General features: G+C 40.1%; 1 protein-coding gene across 1 annotated transcript in view; it reads left to right on the top strand.

The window, feature by feature from the left end:
- The window catches only part of Abca13 (ATP-binding cassette, sub-family A (ABC1), member 13), a 394,418-nt gene that overhangs the window by 48,773 nt on the left and 324,052 nt on the right, over positions 1-21,593 (top strand). Inside the window, exons 8-15 of the mRNA XM_013024383.1 lie at positions 2,496-2,629; positions 5,667-5,831; positions 7,408-7,607; positions 9,515-9,642; positions 10,582-10,682; positions 10,929-11,099; positions 14,256-14,461; positions 16,000-16,139. Of these exons, the coding sequence (XP_012879837.1) occupies positions 2,496-2,629; positions 5,667-5,831; positions 7,408-7,607; positions 9,515-9,642; positions 10,582-10,682; positions 10,929-11,099; positions 14,256-14,461; positions 16,000-16,139 (1,245 nt within the window). The remainder of the gene's footprint in view (positions 1-2,495; positions 2,630-5,666; positions 5,832-7,407; positions 7,608-9,514; positions 9,643-10,581; positions 10,683-10,928; positions 11,100-14,255; positions 14,462-15,999; positions 16,140-21,593) is intronic.

Raw genomic sequence — 21,593 nt, 5'->3', positions numbered from 1 at the left:
TCAGTTCAAAGCCAGCCTTGGGAGAAAAGTCCATGACATATTAATCTCCAATTAACTACCAAAAAGCCAGAAATGGAGGTGTGGCTCAAAGTGGTAGAATGCTAGCCTTGAGCAGGGACAGCACCCAGGTCCCTGAGTTCAAAGCTCAGCACCCATATAAGGAGGGAAAAAAAAAGAAAAAGAACTATCAGTTTACCTTACAGGTGAAAACATACTATTAAGAATATAATGAAAAGAAACCAATTTTCTGCCCATTTACTCTACAGCCACTGCTAAAATTTATCTTTATTTCCCAGTGCTGGTGGCTCATGCCTAAATCCTAGCTACTCAGGAAGATCTGAGGATCAAGGTTCAAAGTCAGCCTAGGCAGATTCTTATATATCTCCAATTATCCACCAGAAAACCAGAAGTGATGCTGTGGCTCAAAGTGATAGAGTGCTAGCCTTGAGTGGAAAGGCTCAGGGGGCAGTACCTAGGCCTTGAGTTCAAGCTTGATGACCTACAAACAAACAGAAAGTCTTTAATTCTTTTGATTCCACAAAGATGCTTTTGCCTCTTAAGCAGATTTCCATGCCTGAATGGGAAACGGGTGGTTTGCCCCTGTGGCTTTGGACAACTTCACTCATATCATTTATTGAAATTGCTCATTTTTGTATTCTGAACACTTTGTTATCTGACCCTGAATTTCAGAGTCAATGTTCTCTTCTAAGGATTGATTTTGTATTGTTTTCATAATTACTTGTAGGCTGATATTCCCATTTATTTTCGGATTCTTTTTTGGAACTCTAAATAATTCTAGAGTAGTCTAAGTGTCTGAAGTTAGTTAATTTCGAGGAGTAATATTAATAGTTCAGGCTTGGGAACCAAATCACCTTAGTATAAAGTGTTGCTAAAAGTGTCACTTCTAGTATGTCTAACGGCTTCTTTTTTCAAATAGGGTAATTTTAGGATCTCCCTGGTGGTGCTGCTGGTGGCGCTGCTGGTGGCTGTGTGGCAAATGCTTACCTTAGCACTTGATACCTCTTGAGCATACAATAATGCTAATTTTAATAGCAGAAACCAGTAATTTCCCTATGCACATACAACTAAACTAAAGCCAGGAGTCCTGGGTTTTTGGATTCTGGGCCATCTTAAATACTGTCCTGAAGTCCCCTTGGCCTCATCCTTTTCTGCATGGCAAATTCTCTGATTATGTTTTTCTGTAATGTTCACAGCATTAATTTAGAAACTGTAAGAGTAGTTGGCACAGGTAGGTGATCAGTGGATGGCTGTAGAATCACAATCTAAAATTATCTGGTTGCTAGGTTTTCAGAGAAAGGTTTGTTTTGTATTTCATACTTTCAATGTTTGCAATTGCTATGCTTCTTGGAGATTAAGACAAATCTTGGAAGTATGAGACTTGTATTTCAGGTGTACTACCTCTAGGTAGTAATGTGAGTAGTTTTTGTGTTCATGCCTTGATGATATCAGTTGAAAGAATTTATCTGTCTTTATGTAATCTTTAGAAATATGTTTGTAAAGTCTGTACAGCATTCTATATTATGAAATCACTGTAATGTATCCTTTTCCCTGATGATTAACTTGTTTTCAATATTTAAACAGTACAAAACAAATGCAATCATGTGGTTGTAGGTTCAATTTTTATTCAGTTATCCATGTTTCTTGAGATAGGTTTACTAAAGTAAAACTGAGTTTGTTGATTTAAATTTTATAAAATGGTTGTAATTACTTGCAAACTACCCTTCAGAAAGTTTGTAACATATATACTAAGAGGCCCATGACATCTCACCAAACTCTGTAGAATCCAGGACAGTCATCAGTATGGCTTTGATTTTTTTGGTAGTTTCAGTTAGTCATCATCATCTACAATCCAAAAAATATTACAATGATCATTTCAGAAATAAACTATCAGTCAATTTCTAATTGTATGACTGTCCAACTAATAAGAGGAAGTCTCACATTTCTCTGTTCTACTTTGCCCTGAGAAAAAAATTATTCTTTTATCTAGTATATCCAAACTATATGGTCAGCCTGACATTAGCAAGAAGCTAATAGTACTCTTGCTTATCAGACTAACTTTGTGGTATTCTAGTACTAGGTTTAAGTAACTCCTGTGTTTCTTTTTGATGATTCCAAGATACAAGGGTAGTGATGCTGAGTAATTTTATAGCAGATTGTATCATGGTCCTGCTTTATTAGTAGTAGTTTATGTTCCCTTATAAAATAAGCTTGACCACAGGTATGCATGTGTAGGGAAAAAATCACAGTGTACAGAGAGTTAGGTGTTATACATGGTTTTAGTGTTCACCAGTAGTCTTGGAAGGTATCCCCAAGGTCAGTGGGTAAACACTGTGATCGCTTTTCTTCATTGTTCCTGTTTAATGCAGTATTTGTTTTTCATTTGCTTTCCCATTAGAAGTAAAAATGACATTATTTTCTGAATTAATTTAGATAGATATTAAAATAACTACGCTCTAAATGATTGGTTGTTTCAGAGTCAGCTTACCACCTCTCCCTGCAGAATATCGTCTGGGATCCAGAGAAAGTCCAATCTGATCTCAAATCCCGATTTGGTTTTGATGATTTTCAAATGGAACACATCCTGAATTATTCATCTGAGCTAAAGGAGGTATGCCTGTGAGCCTGTTTCTCATACTTTTGTATCTCACCTTGAGAATGACCGTAGATAGTCAGACCTGTGAATCTCTGCATTTCATACTCGGGTCAACCAACTGAAGAGAAAAAAACATTAGTAAAAACAAATCACATCTGCAATGAACATGTACAGACTTTGCCCATGTCCTTAAAGCCCAATCACTATAGCATAGCAACAATTCACAAAGTATTTATATAATGTTAATATGGAGAGATAATTTGATGTAGGAGAATGTCTGTATGCCATATGGAAATACTATGCTTTTTAGTCTAGGATATTTGAGTACCTGGGAGTTTTGATACCATTGAAGGATCCTAGAAACACTGCTCCACGGGAACGGAGGGACTGGGACTAGGTGGGAGGTGACAGTGGGAGATGGAAGCCAGATTGGTGGCTTCTACTAAAATCTGAGTCTTAGAAACAGCAGACTCCTTGTATCTCTGGCTTTTCTAGGAAGGTCCTTTTCTTTCTTTCTTTCTTTTGGTCTTTGTCACATAATCTTTTTATTTTTCTCTCACAGTTACAAATGTTTTAAAGCAGAATATTTTATAAGCAACGCTTGCTTCACTTTTATTTAATATTTTTATTTCTAATAGTAGGTAAACTCATCATCCTAAGTAGTATGGACTCTTAAAATCTATACAATAATGGACAGGAATAGATAATAATACTATCTCCATTTTGAGATTAGAAAAGTATAGTCAGGGATTCCATTGCTTGCACAATTTTACATGATAGTTTGACTATTCCAAAGAGTTTCTTTTTTTAATTGTACAGAGGAGTTACAATTACATGGGCAAGATAATGAGTACATTTCTTATCAAGCATTGTTGCCTCCCCCTTTCTTTCATCTTCCCATCCCTTCCCATCTCCCCCTCCCCCTCTTCCTCTTCCCCTACTTCCCCCCCCCCCCCGCCAAAGCTGTAAAGTTCATTTTTCTACATATCGACTTGTACATCTCATTGTTGCAGTTGGTCCACCTGTATCCCCATTTAAATGATTTGTTTTTTCCCTTCCTCTCTACAAATTATACCAACATCAAAATACAGTGAAAGCAGGGGTTATACTGTGGAGGAGGGACATACAAAGCAACATAGAAATCATCTTATAAGTATGTTAGAAACAATCACATAAAAGCAAAAACATTTGAGTCCTTATCTTGGGGTTCATTTCATCTAACATCAACTTAATCTGACTTTTTCTGCTTGTCTCAAACACATACTAGTTATTGCAAATAAGGGAAACCATGGGACCTATGTTTCTCTGGGCCTGGCTTATTTCACTTAATATAATATTTTAGGAAGGTCCTTTTCTTGCTTGTCATTTTACCCCAGTATACAAAGACAGTTAAGAAATAACATGCTATGACACTTGAACCACTGGGAGCCAATGGGAGGAAGTCAGGGATGGTGTGAGATTCCAGGCTAAGAGACAGGCGTGGTACAGGAAGTAGGAGGTACAGGTCAAAAAGTCCAGCTGGGGTAGCCAAAGTTGAGCAGCACTTCCCCAAACAGGATTAGATTCGCTGTCCCCTGCGATGAAGGTCACACTGATGTTGCTAAGACTTTTGGAGTCTTTCACCTGATGAGCCATCTTCTCTGGCTGCAGCCCATTTGGAGATTCTACTGCTTTTCAGGCCTGGGAACAAGAGCGCCACCTGCAGCTGTGATTCATCCTGCCTTCATGTTGAGGGGTTTTCTTGTACAGTTCCTCTATCAAGATGAAAGTATAAATGTTTAGAAGAGACCCAGAATCTCCTCTTGGGGGCTCTTAATACATACTAGAACATCCTTTCCTCACTTTTCTATGTATTCTCAAGACCTTGCGTAAACCCTCCACTGGTAACACTTGCTATGAGTATGAATTCTTATGTTAATAATATTGGAAGGTAGTGCCTTTGGGAGATAATTATGACTAGATGAAGTCATGACAATGGGGTTCCCAGGATGGCATTGGTGCTGAAGAAGAAGGAGGATGAGGAGGAAGAAGAGGAGGAAGAAGAGGAGGAGGAGAAGAGGAGGAGGAGGAAGAAGAGGAGACATGAGATAATATGATTTATGAGTGTTGTAGATGAGTTATGAAACCCTGGTTCACTGACTTTGACTCTAATTCTCTCCTTTCTGTGGCCCAAATTTTAAAATATAGTTAGACTATATAAGACTTTTATCTTAGGATGGTAAATATTTTGAGATTAGTATTAAAAGGAAAATGGGAGAAACCACATTATGTGTCCATGGAAGACCAGAATCATGTTGTCCAGGAAGCTTCATGGATATTGTAAATTATATGTATGAGTTGCCTATTGCTGCTGTAACAAACTACCATCAATGTAGGGGACGAGTGAACCTAAGTTGACTATTATATAGTTCCAGGAATTGTAAATCTGAAATGAGTCTTCCTGGGCTAAAACTAAGGTGACTGCCAGTCTGAATTCCTTTGGGAGGTTTAACCAGAGATTCTTTTATGAAATAAAGGTAATTTTCACTACAATCTTCTGGGATCAGTGGCTAGACCTACAATTTAATCTAAGAAAACACAGAAAAACAGGAGAAAAACTAGGTTAAATTTTGTAGTTGGGCACTGGATTTTGCAAAGAAACAGGAGGCAGACACCATTTTAGGCTAAATAACAGATGGTAATTAGAAAAGAGAATGTTCTTTGCATAGCACCTTTGTCCAACCAAAGTATCAATGAAGCTGATTGTCCCATAATTGCATTGCAAGGGAGAGCGAACATGGACAACGCTTGCATCTTCTCCATGTCTTCCTCCCGGAGAAACAGCTGTGCCCAAACTTGAGACATAGAAATCAATTTTCTCTCTTAACTACAGAAATTCCCCCCCCCCCAGGGTAAGTGACAGAGACATTATAAGAGGAACTTTATCACCTGCCACTCCTTCAATCAGGCAAATAGAAGAGCTTTTACTTCAGCAAGATTATGGTGTTGTTTTTAGAAGTGGAACATTCTAGAAAAAATGACTTCTAACCTTTTTCCTCCATGTTGTTGCCAGATTCCAACCGATGGTTTCTTAGAGAGAATGGTGTGCTCAGCCTTGTCCAGCACTTCTGAGGATGAAGCTGAGACCAAGGGTCATGGTGGAGATTGTCAGCCTGAGTGGTCAGAAGCTAAAAACTATCTCATCCATGCAATCAGCTGGTTGCAACTCTACAAAGAGGTGCTGTCTTCTGTGTGGATGCTCAATCCTAGAGCCTGCCTGTCTGCAATGTTCTGATCAGTTTCTTTCCCCTCCTTGTCATTGGCCATCTGTGGAAAGCCTTTGAGACCCCATATCCCTGCTGTTTTGTGTGCTTTCTCTCTCTCTCTCTCTCTCTCTCTCTCTCTCTCTCTCTCTCTCTTTGTCAGTTATGAGCTTGAACTCTGGGCTTGGGTGCTGTCCTTGCGCTCTACAGCTCAAGGTAAGCGCTCTACCACTTGAGCCACGGCACCACTTCTGGTTTTCTAGTGGTTTATTGAAGATACGAATTTCACGGACTTTCTTATCTGGGCTGGCTTTGAACCTCGATCCTCAGATCTCAGCCTCCTGAGTAACTAGGATTACAGGCGTGAGCCACCGGTGCCTGGCTGCTTTCTCTTATGTATGTTTACAGGCAGATCAGCAGGCCCTTAGTAAAATCACCGAAAAGTCCATTCTAGGCAGACAGACAGCTGAGATCCCTGGACTCATGCGGTTATATTTGCACATGATACTATTCCAGGGCTACTTCGAAAAGCTCCATGGATGTTTGTGTACAAACATTCAAATTGCCTTGTGCTTTATTTCATATTTTGTCTGGAATGGCTGTGCAAAAACAGTGATCGGGGCTCAAAGGCAAACAGTGAGGTAGGAAGCTCTGGCTTGTGTCAGAAATGCTGATGTGCCACAAGGTACCCTGGTCTTTGGATAGCTGATGACTATGGATGCCCTCAGTGGTCTTTGCCAGCACAGAGACTACACAGAACCCTCCCATACAGCCTTCTCCCATTCTCTTTGTCAGGCATTGCATTCCTTTTTTTCATGTTTCCCTTCAAAGAATGAACTTTTCTAAAGCTTTTTATCTCCCCTCATATATGCACTAATGGGCGTTAAAAATCTTTAATGATTAATAAACATAGGTATGGTTTTCACTTGCTAGAGGTTATCTAGCACTAACATGATCTAAGAACTGAATTGAAATGATCAGCATCAGAGCAGGCAAATGCTTTGTGCATTCTCTGAGTGACTTAAATACACAATTGCACATATGATGTGCATCATTCATGTTTTCTCACTATTCAGTTGGACACAAGAGATCTATTTTGATATAATGAGGATGCTGAACATCAATTCTAATTGTCTTCAGGATCTAATTATCTTCTTGAAGCCCTATCAGAAAGTTGTATCCAGTCATTATATACTAAGGATATCATGTATTTTAAGGTATATTACTACATTTAAGGTATCTTAAACATATTACTTTTCAACTTACATTACTTTTCATTATGCTGTTGTCTTCTCCCTCTTTTTTCTTTTTTGAGAACTGGAAAGAAAGAACTGTGGGATTCATTAAGAAGCTGTATCTATCCATTGCTGCCAATGTATTCTTCAAGTTCGAAGTAGTCATCATGCAATTGTTAGCACACATTTGAATTTGCCAAAATAACTAAAATTTTTTTTATCACCTAGAATGATCTGTTACTATTTTTTTAAACAAAGTACAATATTTCAGATACTAGTGGTACTAGTAGTATCATTTTAATTGCTAAATATGCAGGTGTTTGACCAGTGGCTGCAGGGTGACCTGCTTCAGAAGATGCTCACAGGCATCAGACACAGTCTGGAGGACCTCCTGGACCAGTTTGAAGAAGAGAGTGAGCCAGAGAAGGTGGTCAGAGCCTTGCACACGGCACTGCTTCTCCTGAGTGACAGCTTGGCAGCTAACGACCCCGAAGACAGCCATCTGTCTCCACACCTGTAAGACACATCTCCCTCCTTCTGTTGTTGACTATGTTAGACAACACTGAATTTTCAAGAATTCATGATACGGTATAAACAATTTCTGCAAAACTATAGTTAGACAACGTATTCCTAGTTAGCAAATGAGAAAGCCAGCACCATATTGTAGAGTGTTACTGGGGTAGACCTCTGGGGCAATCTGGATGTGACTGTCATGTTGAAGACGTGGTGACACCTGCTTGTAATCCCAGCACTTGAGAGGCTTACCTGGAAGGTTCTCTGGAGCTCAGGGAGGATATCTGGAGCTCGGGGAGGATATCTTGGATCTATGGAGTTCAAGACCAGCCTGGCTAACATGAATGATCTCATCTCAAATAGAAAATGTAATCTAGTGGGAAGACTGCTAGTATGTGAGAAAGTGCCAGCACATGTTCTAAAATGAGTACACACATTTTAAGTTCCTTTCATGTAAAGAACTCCCTGTTTTCTCATTTAAAAACTATTGCCAAGATATGAAACAGCCCAGATGCCCCTTAGTGAACAAATGAATCAAGAAAATGTGGTATATGTACACAATGGAAATTTATCCATTAAGAAGAATGATATTACATCATTTTCAAAGAAATAGATGGTCCTGGAAAAAATGATGTTAAATGAAATAAATCAGGCCCAGAAAGACAAAGGATACATGTTCTCTTTCATATGTGGAAACTAGAACTCATTTATAAAATTAAAAATAATAAAACTACAACAAATTTACCTTAGGATGAATGTGAGGATCACTCCTGCTGTCATATTGTTTTATAGGGGTATTGGAGTGACCATATCTGGGGTGGTCCACAGATTTCAAAGTTTATTTAAATTAATTAATCTTTGCCACTGATGGGGCTTGGACTCTAGGCCTGGGCTCTGTCTCTGAGTTTTTGTGCTCAAGGCTAGTGCTCTATCACTTGAGCCACAGATCTACTTCTGGCTTTCTGTAGTTTAATGGAGATAAGAGTCTTATGGACTTTCTTGCTTCAGCTGGCTTCAGGTATGAGCCACTCTGTCTCAGAGATTCTAAAGTTGGTTTACTCATTACTTTTGTATAATTGTGACAACAATGTTTGAACAACCTTTCATACAAAGGATGAGTTCTGTTAGATACTCCCTTTCTCCAATTTAAATCAAGCAGTTACTGGTGTCCAAGTTTTTTTTTTTTTTAAGATTCTCACTCATACTTAGCAGGAAATCTTTTTTTTAAATCAATGTTCTGGCCCAGGAAGTCATACCCTTCTTTCCCACCCTGTGTCTGTAGTCAATTACTCACATTCTCTTATATTTCAAAGGATAATTTCAACCAAAACAAATGAAAGCATTGCCATCCTGTTTACTCTGAAGGACTTGGTGTCTCTACAAACCTTTTCACCTTCTTTAGATTTTATCTGTTCTTGCTCAAGTTGCTTTCATCAGGTAACTTGAGACGTGGAAGCTTTTCAATTATGCTCTGGGTCAGGGGGGCGTGCAGATGCTGGTGAGCCAAAGACACAACAGGAAATCTCTGAATACTCCAGCAATGTTTGACCCTTGAATACACACACCACTCACAGATAGGAACACTTGATGCCCTTCTCAGACCTCCATCTAGGTTCTACGACACACAGAATCATCTTCCCCTGGGGCAGCCCCCCTTTAAATTTTACCTTGGGTCTCATACATATTATTTGGGGAATAATTTCTTACTCCAGTATGCAAAAGAGCCTCTAGTCAGCAGATTGAAACAATGTAATGTGTCAAGTACCTGGTTAGTAGGTGAAGAGAGGCATTCACTGTATGAACACACTGCCTGAAGAAGTAGAGTATTTCCTTTGCATGGGGGCTCATGTCCCTAGCTGGCTCATTGAACAACTTTCCATTTCCTTTCCTTAATGCATGTTTGTCCTCAGATTTCACCATCTACAGATATTTCAGATTGTACTGCACAACCTGCCCCCGTGGCCACGTGTACAGAGACTTCAGCAGCTGGATGATGCTGTCAGAAATGCCATGGCCCAGGATTTCCATTTTGTCAAAGGTATACAGATCTGCTGTCATTTGTCACCCATTTGGCGTGACATTTGTTGGTGTATGGACTTGCCACAATCTGACGGTGTTACAAAATCTGGAGCTAAGTCATGCTGGAGCTGTGTGACAGTTTATGCTTTACTCTGGTGTCATTGCTGACAGTGAAGGCACCTCCAGATGTATCCTCACCAGAATTTGCAGTCTGGGCTGGGTTATGTGGTTTAACATATGCATGGAGACATAGCACCAAGGATTCCTAAGCTGAAAAGATCCAAATGAATCACTTAAGTTCTGGTTCCTCTGCTCCTCAGAGGGCTTGAGGCAGAGAATCGGGTTCCTCCTGGGTATGCAGAAAGCTCTTCTCTGAACTTACATTGACTCTGGTGGGTGTTGATTCTTTCCTCCTCTGTGGAAGTCAGATATGCCTTAAAAGTGTTTTTGGCCAGTTCTAGAGCTTGAACTGGCCAGTTCTGGAGCTTTTGTGCTCAAGGCTACTTATCTGTCACTTACGCCACAGTTGCACTTCTGGTCTTTTGGTGATTATTGGAGATGAGATTCTCATGACTTTCTATGTGGCCTAGCTTTGAACTGAGATGCTCAGATCTCAGCCTCCTGAATAGCTAAGATTACCAGCATGAGACACTATGCCTGGCCCTTTTGACTAAGTGGACTATAGTCTTTTCATCTTCTTAGGAGAAGAAAAATAAGATTGGTTGTTTTAGAAATAAAACTCAACTAAAAACGCCTCCTAAAGAGTCTTCAGAAAGGGAGAAATGGTACTACCATGACTTCCCCCATTTTGCTTTCTGAGAAAGACAAGGAAATGTATGATAACAAGTTTATTGAAATGCCTAAGAATTCAAGTTAATGATTCATGCCATGCATCAAAGTCAAGTTTTAGAAGAAGCCTAACTTCGATGAGTAATGAGTCAAATTATTGTTCTTGCAGAAATCCTTACTTCCCTGGAGACTTCAGCAAACGATTCTGTACAGAGTGGACCAGACAGATGGAAACTTAAAAAAGATGAGTTCTTTGGCGAGTTAAAGCAGGTAAACTACAGCTGAGAATTATACTTAAGCCATCTTCATAAAACATTCAAGAAGCTCATCCAATATTCAAGGTTGCTTATGATGAGTTTGCTAGCAAAATAAAGTGAACATTAGGCTAGCTTTTTAAAAGAACTTTGCTTCCATTGTAACACTTCCATTATTTAGTTCTACAGGTAGCTCTAGAATGCATACAACTAAGCCTCTTGAAATGTTACTTACCCCTTTCCATTGTCATTAACCTTTTAGCTGCTGACAAAGAATGCTACTGTTACCTGCCTCAATGTGCACTCCTCCTCCGAAGCTCTCCTCACTTCTGGGAACTTTAGCATCTTGGGAGACCTCTGGAGATTGTTTTGTCACCATTCTGTCAATGAGACCAGTGTTTTAAACAAGTTGCTTGCTGCAGTAGAAGATGCTGTAAGTATTCCACCTTTAGATCTCTTCCAAGAGTACCAGTTACACTCATGATTCAAGTTAAATTCACTGAAGATGCTAACACTTGAAACTGTAATTTTGACACAGATTGTGTTGACATCAGCCTATATAGTTCAAAGAAAGTGGTTAAGAGGTATTGCTGATTCCTCAGCCAGACGTGGGACCACAGTGTCTGGTAGGCAGAGAGTGGACCACAGCATGCGGGTATAGACAAAAGTTTATTGGGTAGCTCCACTTACTTATGTATGGCATACACTCAAAGAAAGTAAATCTTAGTCCGTGAGCATGCCACAGTTTCCCAAGGCCAAAAGTTTACAGGAGATACATGTGGCCAGAAGGTTACAGAAGGAGATATGCAAGGCCAAACGGTTACAAGAAATATATGAGGCCAAAAGGTAACAAGAGATATACAAGGCACCAATGTTTTATGTGTTTATGGCACCATTAGGAAGGGGCATGAAGAGCACAACCAGGTGCCTTCCCCTAGGTCATGGCCAGGGCGTCCAAACTTTTGCCCAGACTCAGAAGGATTTTTCTCCTTCCCGCTGGAGCTGCAGCTGGCTAGGTGCCCTGATTGTTGCCAGCACTATGGAGAAATTTTCTCCTCGCCTTCCAGCACACATAACCTCGTACAGCACAGGAATACTCAGGAGGGGGTCACGTGAGTCTGTGCCTCTGACAAATGGAATCATGGCTGCCCTTTAATTTCATCCCTTGGTCTAATTGCTTGGGAGTGAATCTGTCATCTACCTGGCCAAGACCTGCCTGCCTGACACTCATTATACCACAAACTTCCTTTTTTTTTTGTTGGTTGTGGGGCTTGAACTCAAGAGCTGGGCACTGTCCCTGAGCCTCTTTGCCCAAGTCTAGCACTCTACCACTTTGAGCTACAGCTCTACTTCTGGTTTTCTGGTGGTGAATTGGAGATAAGAGTCTCAGGGACTTTCTTGCCTAGGCTTGGCTTTGAACTCTGACTCTCAGATCTCAGCCTCCTGAGTAGCTAGGATTACAGGTGTGAGCCACCAGCACCCGGCCATAGTCCAAATTTTAAAGCACTTACTTCTGCCTCTCTGGTTTTCTGGTCTCTAGCATGCTCCAGTTTCTAGTGGCATTTGGGGGAAAAATAGGGTGATAGGTTTGGTGATTGGTCAATTTGTAGCAAAGCTATGGCTTCTACTGATCATAGGCTATGAAAAGCATGTTTTTCCTACCACCCAGGAACTGGGCTGAATTTATCAAATGCTCACATGTGAGTGATGAGTAGTTGTCTGTTCTGAAAGAACATTATGTTCTAGACTAGCCTTCATTCTTTTAGAGCCAGAAGTAAATATCATAATCATGTTTTTTCTCTCAGAGTTACCTATTTAAAGTAAACATTTTCTAGCCGGGCACCAGTGGCTCATGCCTGTAATCCTAGCTACTCAGGAGTCTGAGATCTGAGAAATGCGGTTCAAAACCAGCCCAGACAGGAAAGTCCATGAGACTTTTATCTCCAAGAAACCACCAGAAACCTGGAAGTGGCACTGTGGCTCAAGTGGTAGAGCATTTGCCTTGAGCCGAAGAACTGAGGGACAGCATCTAGGCCCAGAGTTCAAGCCCCATGACTGACAAAAAAAAAAAGAAAAGAACACTTTCTGCATAAAACTATGAAATAAAACAAAATAATGAAATTAATAAAAGGTAAATGATGTCATAGAAAAATGAAAATTGGTACAGTAATGTGTGCATAGTTCAGTCAGGTCAAGGACTTGTAGCATCTTCTCTGACAATGCATGTCAAAGGAAATGGAAACACGTAGATGTTCTCCTGACTAATTAGGGCAAAAGACATGAGTGCATTAGAGTGCAACATTTGAAATTCTATCACAAAGAAGTTTATTAACATTAAGTAAAGTATATAATTTAGAAGCAATATAATTCTGGAAAGGATGCTAGACAGATCCCCCCCAAAAGTGTACTTGAAGTCACCTAAGCAAGCAAATCTACTTTTGCTGGTGGATATAAGCTCTTTCCTGTTAGAAAGACCCTTCCCAATTTCTGTTTATCTATAGAGCCCAACTCCTAGCCTGCATGGCATTTGGGGTTTCTAGGTCACTTACATATGAGATGGCTTTTCTGATGGTGCTTAGGGGATGTGTTCTAACAAAAGACCCCAGAGCTCAGTGATGGAAAACAAAACACCTTCTTTTGACTCTTATGATTCTAAGTGTCCATGGGTCAGCAAAGTGGTTCTTCTGATGGCCTTATAGGTGCTGTTCATAAGATTGGCCAGAGGGATTGTTGCTTGGATGCTTAACTGGAATCCTAGGGATCAGAAACTCCCCTTTCTAATCTAGTGTCAGAGTTTCTTTTCTCCCCAGATGGTCCCTCAGCCAGGTAGCTGGATTTCTTATCTGAAGATCCAGGAATCTCAGAAATGAGAAAGAAGTGCAGCATGTAAAGCCTGTCACCACTGCTCAGAAAGGGTAGGCCTAGAATTGGCACAAGTTCACTTTTGCTGAGTTTAATGAGTAAGTGCAAGTCAACCAGCCTGGATGCATTCTGAGAGGGGTTTACCACAGGGTAAGTTTTAGGTCTAGTTCATTAGGACTATTTGGGGGAGACAAGGTAACTCACATGGCTGTGCCACTAAGGTCTCAACCAATAAAAGACACCATTAAGTGGAATGTGAGATAAGTTAGTTATTGGGTAAATTTTCAGTTTGAAGGCGTAACTTGGAACATGATAAAATTCAGATCTACCCAGGTGCTGGTGGCTCACACCTGTAATCCTCACCACTTAGGAGGCTGACAAATGAGAATCATGGTTCAAAGCCAGCCCAGACAGGAAAGTCTGTGAGACTCTAATCTCTAATTCGCTACCGAAACCTGGAATTGAAGCTCTGGCTCAAAGTGATAGAGTACTAGCTTTCAGCACAAAAGCTTGGGGACAGTACTCAGGCCCCAAGTTCGAGCCCCAGGACCAGCACACAAAAAATTGAAACCTAGACCTATGCCTTAGAGGACCATCTTCCTACAGGATATCTGATACACAGTGGACTTGGACCCCTTGGAAAGTGAGACTAGGTAAGCTAGATCTCAAGTACCCATATTTGAATGGCTTAATGGTTTATAAGGGACATTTTCTTTTTTCAATTAAGGATCATATTCTGCAAGAAGTCATTACTGGGCACACAAATACTTCAGCCACAGTATCTGAAGGGAGGTTGGGCTGGAAGGAACTTGAGATGCAGCTGTCAGAAGTGAGCCTTTCCTGTTCTCGGCTCTTCCAACCACCACGTGCTGATGCCTCAAGTGTGGACGGTATTTCTTGGGGTAGCTGTGAGCATCAACTTGTCTCCACAGTGTGAGTATGTGGGGGATGGAAAGCTGCTCAACACTTGGTTATCAACATGATTTCAACTGACCCGTGCTACTCAAAGATGGGTCACATAATACATTTGGTTTCTAATAAATTTATTGGATATCTATTAGAAAATCACTTAATTTACTTTAAAGGGATTAACCTATTGATGTTATTATAAAACATCTACAACTATAACATATTAAGCACTTCCATTAAGCTTAACTATTGGCTTAATCTTTCACAAAAATTTAGTTTAGTCCAAGCTACCAATGATTGAAATTCTTGTTAATCTCACATATTCAGTTTTCACGTAGCTGGTAATAAGTTCTGTTTTTGTGTGCTGGTATAGAGGCTTGATCTCTGGGCCTTGTGTTCTTACTTGGCTTTCTTGCCTATAGCTGACACTCTTATCACTTAAGCTATGCCTCCATTCCAGCATTTTGCTAGCCTCACAGACTTTTTTGTCCTTGCTGGCTCCTGTAGTTTTCTAAGTTTCAGCTTCCTGAGTAATTAGGATTTCTAGTGCTAGGCTGGGCCATCTCTTTGACACCATATTTCTCCAGAAATTTTACCTTGTTTTTATTTTGTAGCATATGCATATTATATATGTGATCATTTTCCACTTCCCTTGGCTGTTAGGAAGTTCATGGTAACACACACAGACACACACACACACAGACAGACACACACACACACACACACACACACACAGTAGAGAATATATTTTTCTTGGCCTCAAAATTAATTCTATATTATACTCTTTATTATCTTCTTTCCTAACTCCTGATTTCCTCTTTTTTTTTCTTTTTTGGTGCCATCCTGGATCTTAAACTTAGGCCTAGATGCTGTTCCTAAGCTTGTTTTTTGCTCAAGGTTAATGCTCTCCAACTTAAACTATAGTTCTACTTCTGAAATTTTTGGTTGTTTGTTGGAAATAAGAGTCTTATAGACTTTCCTGCCTACTCTGGCTTTGAACCATGATTTCCAGATTTCACCCTCCTGAGTAGCTAGGATTACAGGCATGAGTTACCAGTGTCTGGCTTCGATTTACTCTTTCCAATACTATATGCATTGCCAAAAGTGGTTTTAAGTCTTTTTTTTTTCTTTTTCTTTTTGTGGGTCATGGGGCTTGAACTCTGGGCTTGAGCGCTGCCCCTCAGCTCTTCAGCTCAAGGCTAGCACTCTGCGACTTGAACTATAGCGCCACTTCCAGTTTTTTGAGTGGTTTATTGGAGATAAGAGTCTCACGGTCTTTTATGCCCGGGCTGGCTTTGAACCGAGATCCTCAGATCTCAGCCTCCTGAGTAGCTAGGATTGCAGGTGTGAGCCACCAGTGCCTGGCATTTTAAGTCATTTTTTAAGTCAGGGTTCAGGCTTCACAAAAAAAAATCATATATGGAGTAAACTATTTCCACTATTCTAATGTCATTCATATGTGGACTGCCATGCATATTTTATGTTTAAATGGGTTGTAATAATCTGTCATCTGGAAAAATCATTAGTATGTTTAATTTCTTCTGGATTCTTTCTGATTGCAGAGTATTTCACATACTTGAAAAAGCCCAAATATACCTGGAACAAATACCCTACTGGCAAACATTCCTACGTTTCCTCAGGATTACTTGTGAAGCAGTCCGATATGTGAATATGCAAGGAAGTTTCCAGAACAATACAACTGGTAAGTCTGCTATCTTACGTGCTGACAATGTAAAGTGCTTCTACTTCTCAGAGAAGTAAGATGACTGTCATAAAATACTTCACAAAAGGAACATAAATTTGAAAATTGCTAAGTACAACTTGATGTTATGGATACTCTATTCAGTTTTTCTCTATCAGTTATAGTAAGACTCCCATGAAATCCTGCTTTGAATGGCCCCTGAGTGACTCATTTTACTATGAACATCATCCTAGTGGAAGAAACCCTTTTAGAACAATAAACATGAATTTTAACAAGAAAGAATAGTAGGAAGTTGAAATATTTCTTTTTTTTTTTGGGTCTGGTCGTGGGGCCTGAACTCTGGGCCTGGGCACTGTCCCTCAGCTCTTCAGCTCAAGGCTAGCCCTCTACCACTTGAGCCCAGCACCACTTCCGGCTTTTTTCATTTTGCTTATGTGGTGCTGAGGAATTGAACCCAGAGCCTCAGGCATGCAAGGCAAGCGCTCTACCACTGAGCCACCTTCCCAGCCCCTGAAATATTTCTTATCAGGAGTGTAGATATTAGTGAGAGGGCAGATTAATGAGGAAAAGGAAGGGAGCTAATGTCAACACAATATTTTATATACATATATAAAAATGAAAGCCACATGATGAGGCTTGTTTGGGAAATGAGAATAGGGAGGAGACAATGTAGAGGGGCCATTATGAATAAGAGGCAATGTTAAAATGAAGGCTCCTGTACAATTAATTAATGTCAATTAAAAAACCATACTGAGCTGGGTGTTGATGGTTCATGCCTATAATCCTAGCTACCTGAGATCTGAGGGTCATAAGGTTGAAGCCAGCCCGGGGAAGGCAAGTCTGTGAGACTCTTATCTCCAATAAACTACTCAGAAAAAGCTAGAAGTGTCTCTGCAGTTCAAGTCATAGAGTGCTGGCCTTGAGAAAAAGAATCTCAGGGACAGTGCCCAGGCCCTGAGTTCAAGCCTCAGGATTGGCACAAAAAATCATACTGGTTTACATGAAAATAATTATACATACAGACTAATAATGATCTGACTTAGTAGAGTTCTATGGAAATTTCTTTTTCTGTAGAACCTGGAAGTTTTTTTTTTGAAGCTGTGCCAGTCTTTGGGATAATAGAGATTTCCCCATGAATTGTCTAATTGTGAGGTAATACCATTTATACCATTTATATTATAGGGAACTTTTGGTTTGGTTAAGCTGTCAAATATATATATTTGATGTGGAATGTCTTGCATATCCTAATAAGACAACTGGCAGTTCCTAGATGGGGCTGGTTGTCGAGGAGTCAACTGTGTGACTGAAGGGTTTCAAGTGTTACCCACCTTACCCCAACTGATCACCTTCTCCCAGAGGAGAGAGTTAATCACTAAAGAAAAATGTTTTAATCAGCCACCATACATAACAAAGCCCCCATAAAACCTCAGAGCTCCCTGGATCCATACAGAGTTTTCAGGCTGATGCACGAAGCTCTTCACCCCAACCTTCCTGCCATCCCATGCTCTGTGCATTGCTCTCTTCTATCTGGCTCTTCTTCGGTTTTAGCCTTTATAATAAGTCAATAACCTAGTCAGGAAACTGTTTTCCTCAGTTCTGTGAGTTGTTCTAGGAAACAGAACTCAAAGCTTCATAAAAACTCCCACTGGTGTAGCATGATTTCTGTTTCTACCTGGTGTCTCTTCTAATCTCTTTTGATTGGTCCTGACATTGTTTCCCCTCAGTGGGACTGTCAGCATCTCCTTAGAATGCCTGCACCTTGAGTGGTTTGGGGCTGACAATGGACGTTTCTTGTTTCTCTTCTGTGGTGCGAAAGTTTTTGTTTCTCCCTTCTGCTACAAATTTCTGCTTTTAAAAACCACCAGAGTGTCTCCTTCTGTGTCTCTCAGTATCAAACCTACACAACCCAAGGTTGGTCTTTGCATTTGTTCTATGATATAGGAAACTCTGTTCATCTTAAGATATTTGTCTGCATCTTTCTGGGTTGGTTGATCTTTCTACACCTTGATTTTTTATTTTTTTCTGCTTTGTCTTGCTTTTTTTTTTTAAATTGTGTATTCTTGCTAGTAGGCACTTCTTGGATTACTGTGGAAAATGACTTAGATAATATTTCCAGGGGCTGGGAAGGTGGCTAAGTGGTAGAGTGCTTGCCTTGCATGCATGAGGCCCTGGGTTCGATTCCTCAGCACCACATAAGCAATAAGAAAAAAGCTGGAAATGGCACTGTGGCTCAAGTGGTAGAGCACTAGCCTTGAGCTGAAGAGCTGAGGGATAGCACCCAGGCCCAGAGTTCAGGCTCCATGACTGCCCCCCCCCCCGCCCTGAAAAAAAAAGATTTCCAACCTGAGGATAGTGATGCATGTATGTAATGCCAATACTCAGGAGGTTGATTGAGGCAGGAGGAACACTAGTTCAGGGCCAGCCTGGAGTACTAAGGGAAAGCTTGTCTCCAAAAAAGAAAAAAAATCTCAAGGTTTTTAATGTAATTTTTCTCCATTTCCCTTTTCATTGGTAAACTGTAAGATTCTGTTTTTAGCTCTAGTGTTCTGAAATACTATTGAGACTTTAGAACTTAGGAACTTAAAAAAGTCGTTATGTATTCAGCATATTCTTTCTAGTTGGTAGTAGACATTTTGGAAGACATTCTTGTATTATTTCTTTGGTCATTTCAAATTGTTTATGGTTTCTTCTCTTTCTAAAATGTCTTAATAGTTTTATTTTCCTTTGGTACAGTTGCCTAATTTTATAATCTTTTCATATATTTTCTCTTCTAATTTCTGACATTTTTTTCTTAATTTTATTTAAAGCACTAGCACATTTTTAACTTCTGGAAACTTTTCCTGGTTTCATAGATATTCATTAAAATAGTTCGTTGTTCTTATATCTACTTTCTTGACTGAAGGTGAGTCCTTTATTTTAGAGTTTGAATCAATATTTTCTAATTCCGCTGAGTTCTCTTGTCTGTGAACGATATCTATCTTCCATAAGAAAGTTTCTTTAAGGTCTCAGCCTCTTGCTGTCGATTTCTTTTTTTTTTTATTGTGAAAATACTGTACAGAGGCGTTACAATTACATGGGCAAGATAATGAGTACATTTCTTATCAAGCATTGTAGCCACCTCCTTTGTTTCCCCTTCCTATCCCTTCCCATCCTTCCCCTGCCCCCCGACCCAATATTCCCCGCAACCCCCCCCCAAAGTTGTAAAGTTCGGCTGTTGATTTCTTTTCTTTTCTTTTCTTTTAATTGATCGGCTGTCGATTTCTATGTGAGAATGAGACACTAAAATATTCACATCGCAAGAGCTTGCCTGTCACCTATAGCACTTCCCTTTAGGTGACCAGGTGACAGTGACTAGGTGACAAGCCACTCTTCCCTGGGATGATCTTCAACCATTGGTACAGATGTGCATCTCTTCTGTAAGGCAGGCTGGTTATTTTGAAGCCTAAAGAGCGAAATTCTCTAAATGGAGGAAAGGATTGGACTTGGCTGCCAGCACTGTGACAAAAAAACGAAAGAGAATGATGAAAATTTTACTAATCACTATGAGAACATGAAATGATTCTTGATATTTAAAATCCACATTGTCAACCTTGGTACCCATGTATTCCATTTCCTTGAACCCACAAACCATCAATCTTCTGATGACATAAAGGAGGAGTTGCCTGGCTGTAGTGATGAAGAAAATTTGTTAGCATTTTTATTATTCAAAGTTGTACCTTAACAAATCTGCTTATTTTAAATTCTGCATCTTGTACTTAAGAGGTTTGTGGGGGTTCTATAAAGAAACTCATTGTCTCCCATTTTTATATGTTTTTATTGTAAAAGTATAGTGCAGAGGGGTTATAGTTACATGAGTAAGGTAATGAGTACATTTCCTATGGAGCATTGTTACCTCCTCCTTTGTTTTTTCCCTGCCATCCCTCCCTCCCCCCGCCCTCCCCAAGTTGTAAAGTTCATTTTCAACATAGTGTCTTGTACATTTGTCAACCTGTATCCTTATTTAAACATTTTGTTATTTCCTTTCCCCTCCCCAAATTAGAAAAATGTATATACAAGATGCAGGAGGCTGGGAAGGTGGCTCAGTGGTAGAGTGCTTGCCTTGCATGCATGAGGCCCTGGGTTCAATTCCTCAGCACCACATAAGCAGGAAAAGCAGGATGTGGTGCTGTGGCTCAAGTGGTAGAGCAGTTGCCTTGAGCTGAAGAGCTGAGGGACAGACAGCAGCCAGGCCCAGAGTTCAGGCCCATGACTGACCTCCCCTCCGCCCCCCCCAAAAAAAAATCTGTTTTCCATGTGTCCTCATCTATGCCAGGCGCTGGTGGCTCATGCCTGTAATCCTAGCTACTCAGGAGGCTGAGATCTGAGGATCACAGTTCAAAGCCAACTCGGGCAGCAAAGTCTGTGAGACTTTTTTTTTTTTGTCAGTCATAGGTCTTGAAATCTGGCTCAGGGTTTTGTTCCTGAGCTCTTCAGCTCAAGGCCATCACTCTACCACTTGAGCTACAGAGCCACTTCTGGCTTTCTGGTGGTTTATTGGAGATAAGAGTTTCATGGACATTCCTGCCCAGGCTGGCTTTGAATCGTGATCCTCAGCTCTCAGCCTCCTGAGTAGCTAGGATTACAGGCGTGAGCCACCAGTGCCTGGCTAAGTCCTTGGGACTCTTATCTCCAATAAACCACTGGAAGACTGGAAGTGGTGCTGTGGCTCAAGCCTTGAGTGCTTGAGCTGTGCTCGCCTTGAGCTGAAGAGCTGAGGGATAGCGCCTAGGCCCAGAGTTCAAGCCCCATAACCACCAAAAAAGAAAAAAAGAAAAAAAAAGATGCAGTCACTGGAATCAAATACAGTGAAAACGGGTGGGGGAAGAACATGCTAAAAAAGCAAAAAAAATCACATAGTACATTATAAATACATTAAAAACAATAGCAAGAAAGAAAAATAAACCTGCTATGTCCCTATCTTGGGGTTCATTTCTCTTAGCATCATCTTATATGGTCATCTGTACATAGCTTTATGACTTTTTCTGCTTGTCCTAGACATATACTAGTTATTGCAAATAAGGGAAACCATGGGACATATGGTTCTTTGGGCCTGGAATACTTCACTTAATATAATTTTTTCCAAGTCTTTTCATTTCCTAACAAATGGGGCAATGCCATTCTTTCTGATGGAGGCATAGAATTCCATTATATATATATATATATATATACACATATATATACGTACATATATATATACGTACATATATATATATATATATATATATATATATATCACATTTTCTTGATCCATTCATCTACTGAGGCCATCGTCCCCTTTTTGAATTCTTTTTTAAGCTTAGCCTGACCTTTGGATTTTCTTCTGTATCTTAACCCCCTCTTCCATTTGCCTTCTTATTTTGTTAGTTTCTTCTGCTCTTCTTTCCTTTTCTGATTTGTTTCACTATGGGGTTTGAC

The sequence above is a fragment of the Dipodomys ordii genome, unplaced genomic scaffold (assembly GCF_000151885.1).
Source record: "Dipodomys ordii isolate 6190 unplaced genomic scaffold, Dord_2.0 Scaffold76, whole genome shotgun sequence".
NCBI lineage: Eukaryota > Metazoa > Chordata > Mammalia > Rodentia > Heteromyidae > Dipodomys > Dipodomys ordii.
This window is presented reverse-complemented; position numbering and strand designations above follow the sequence as displayed.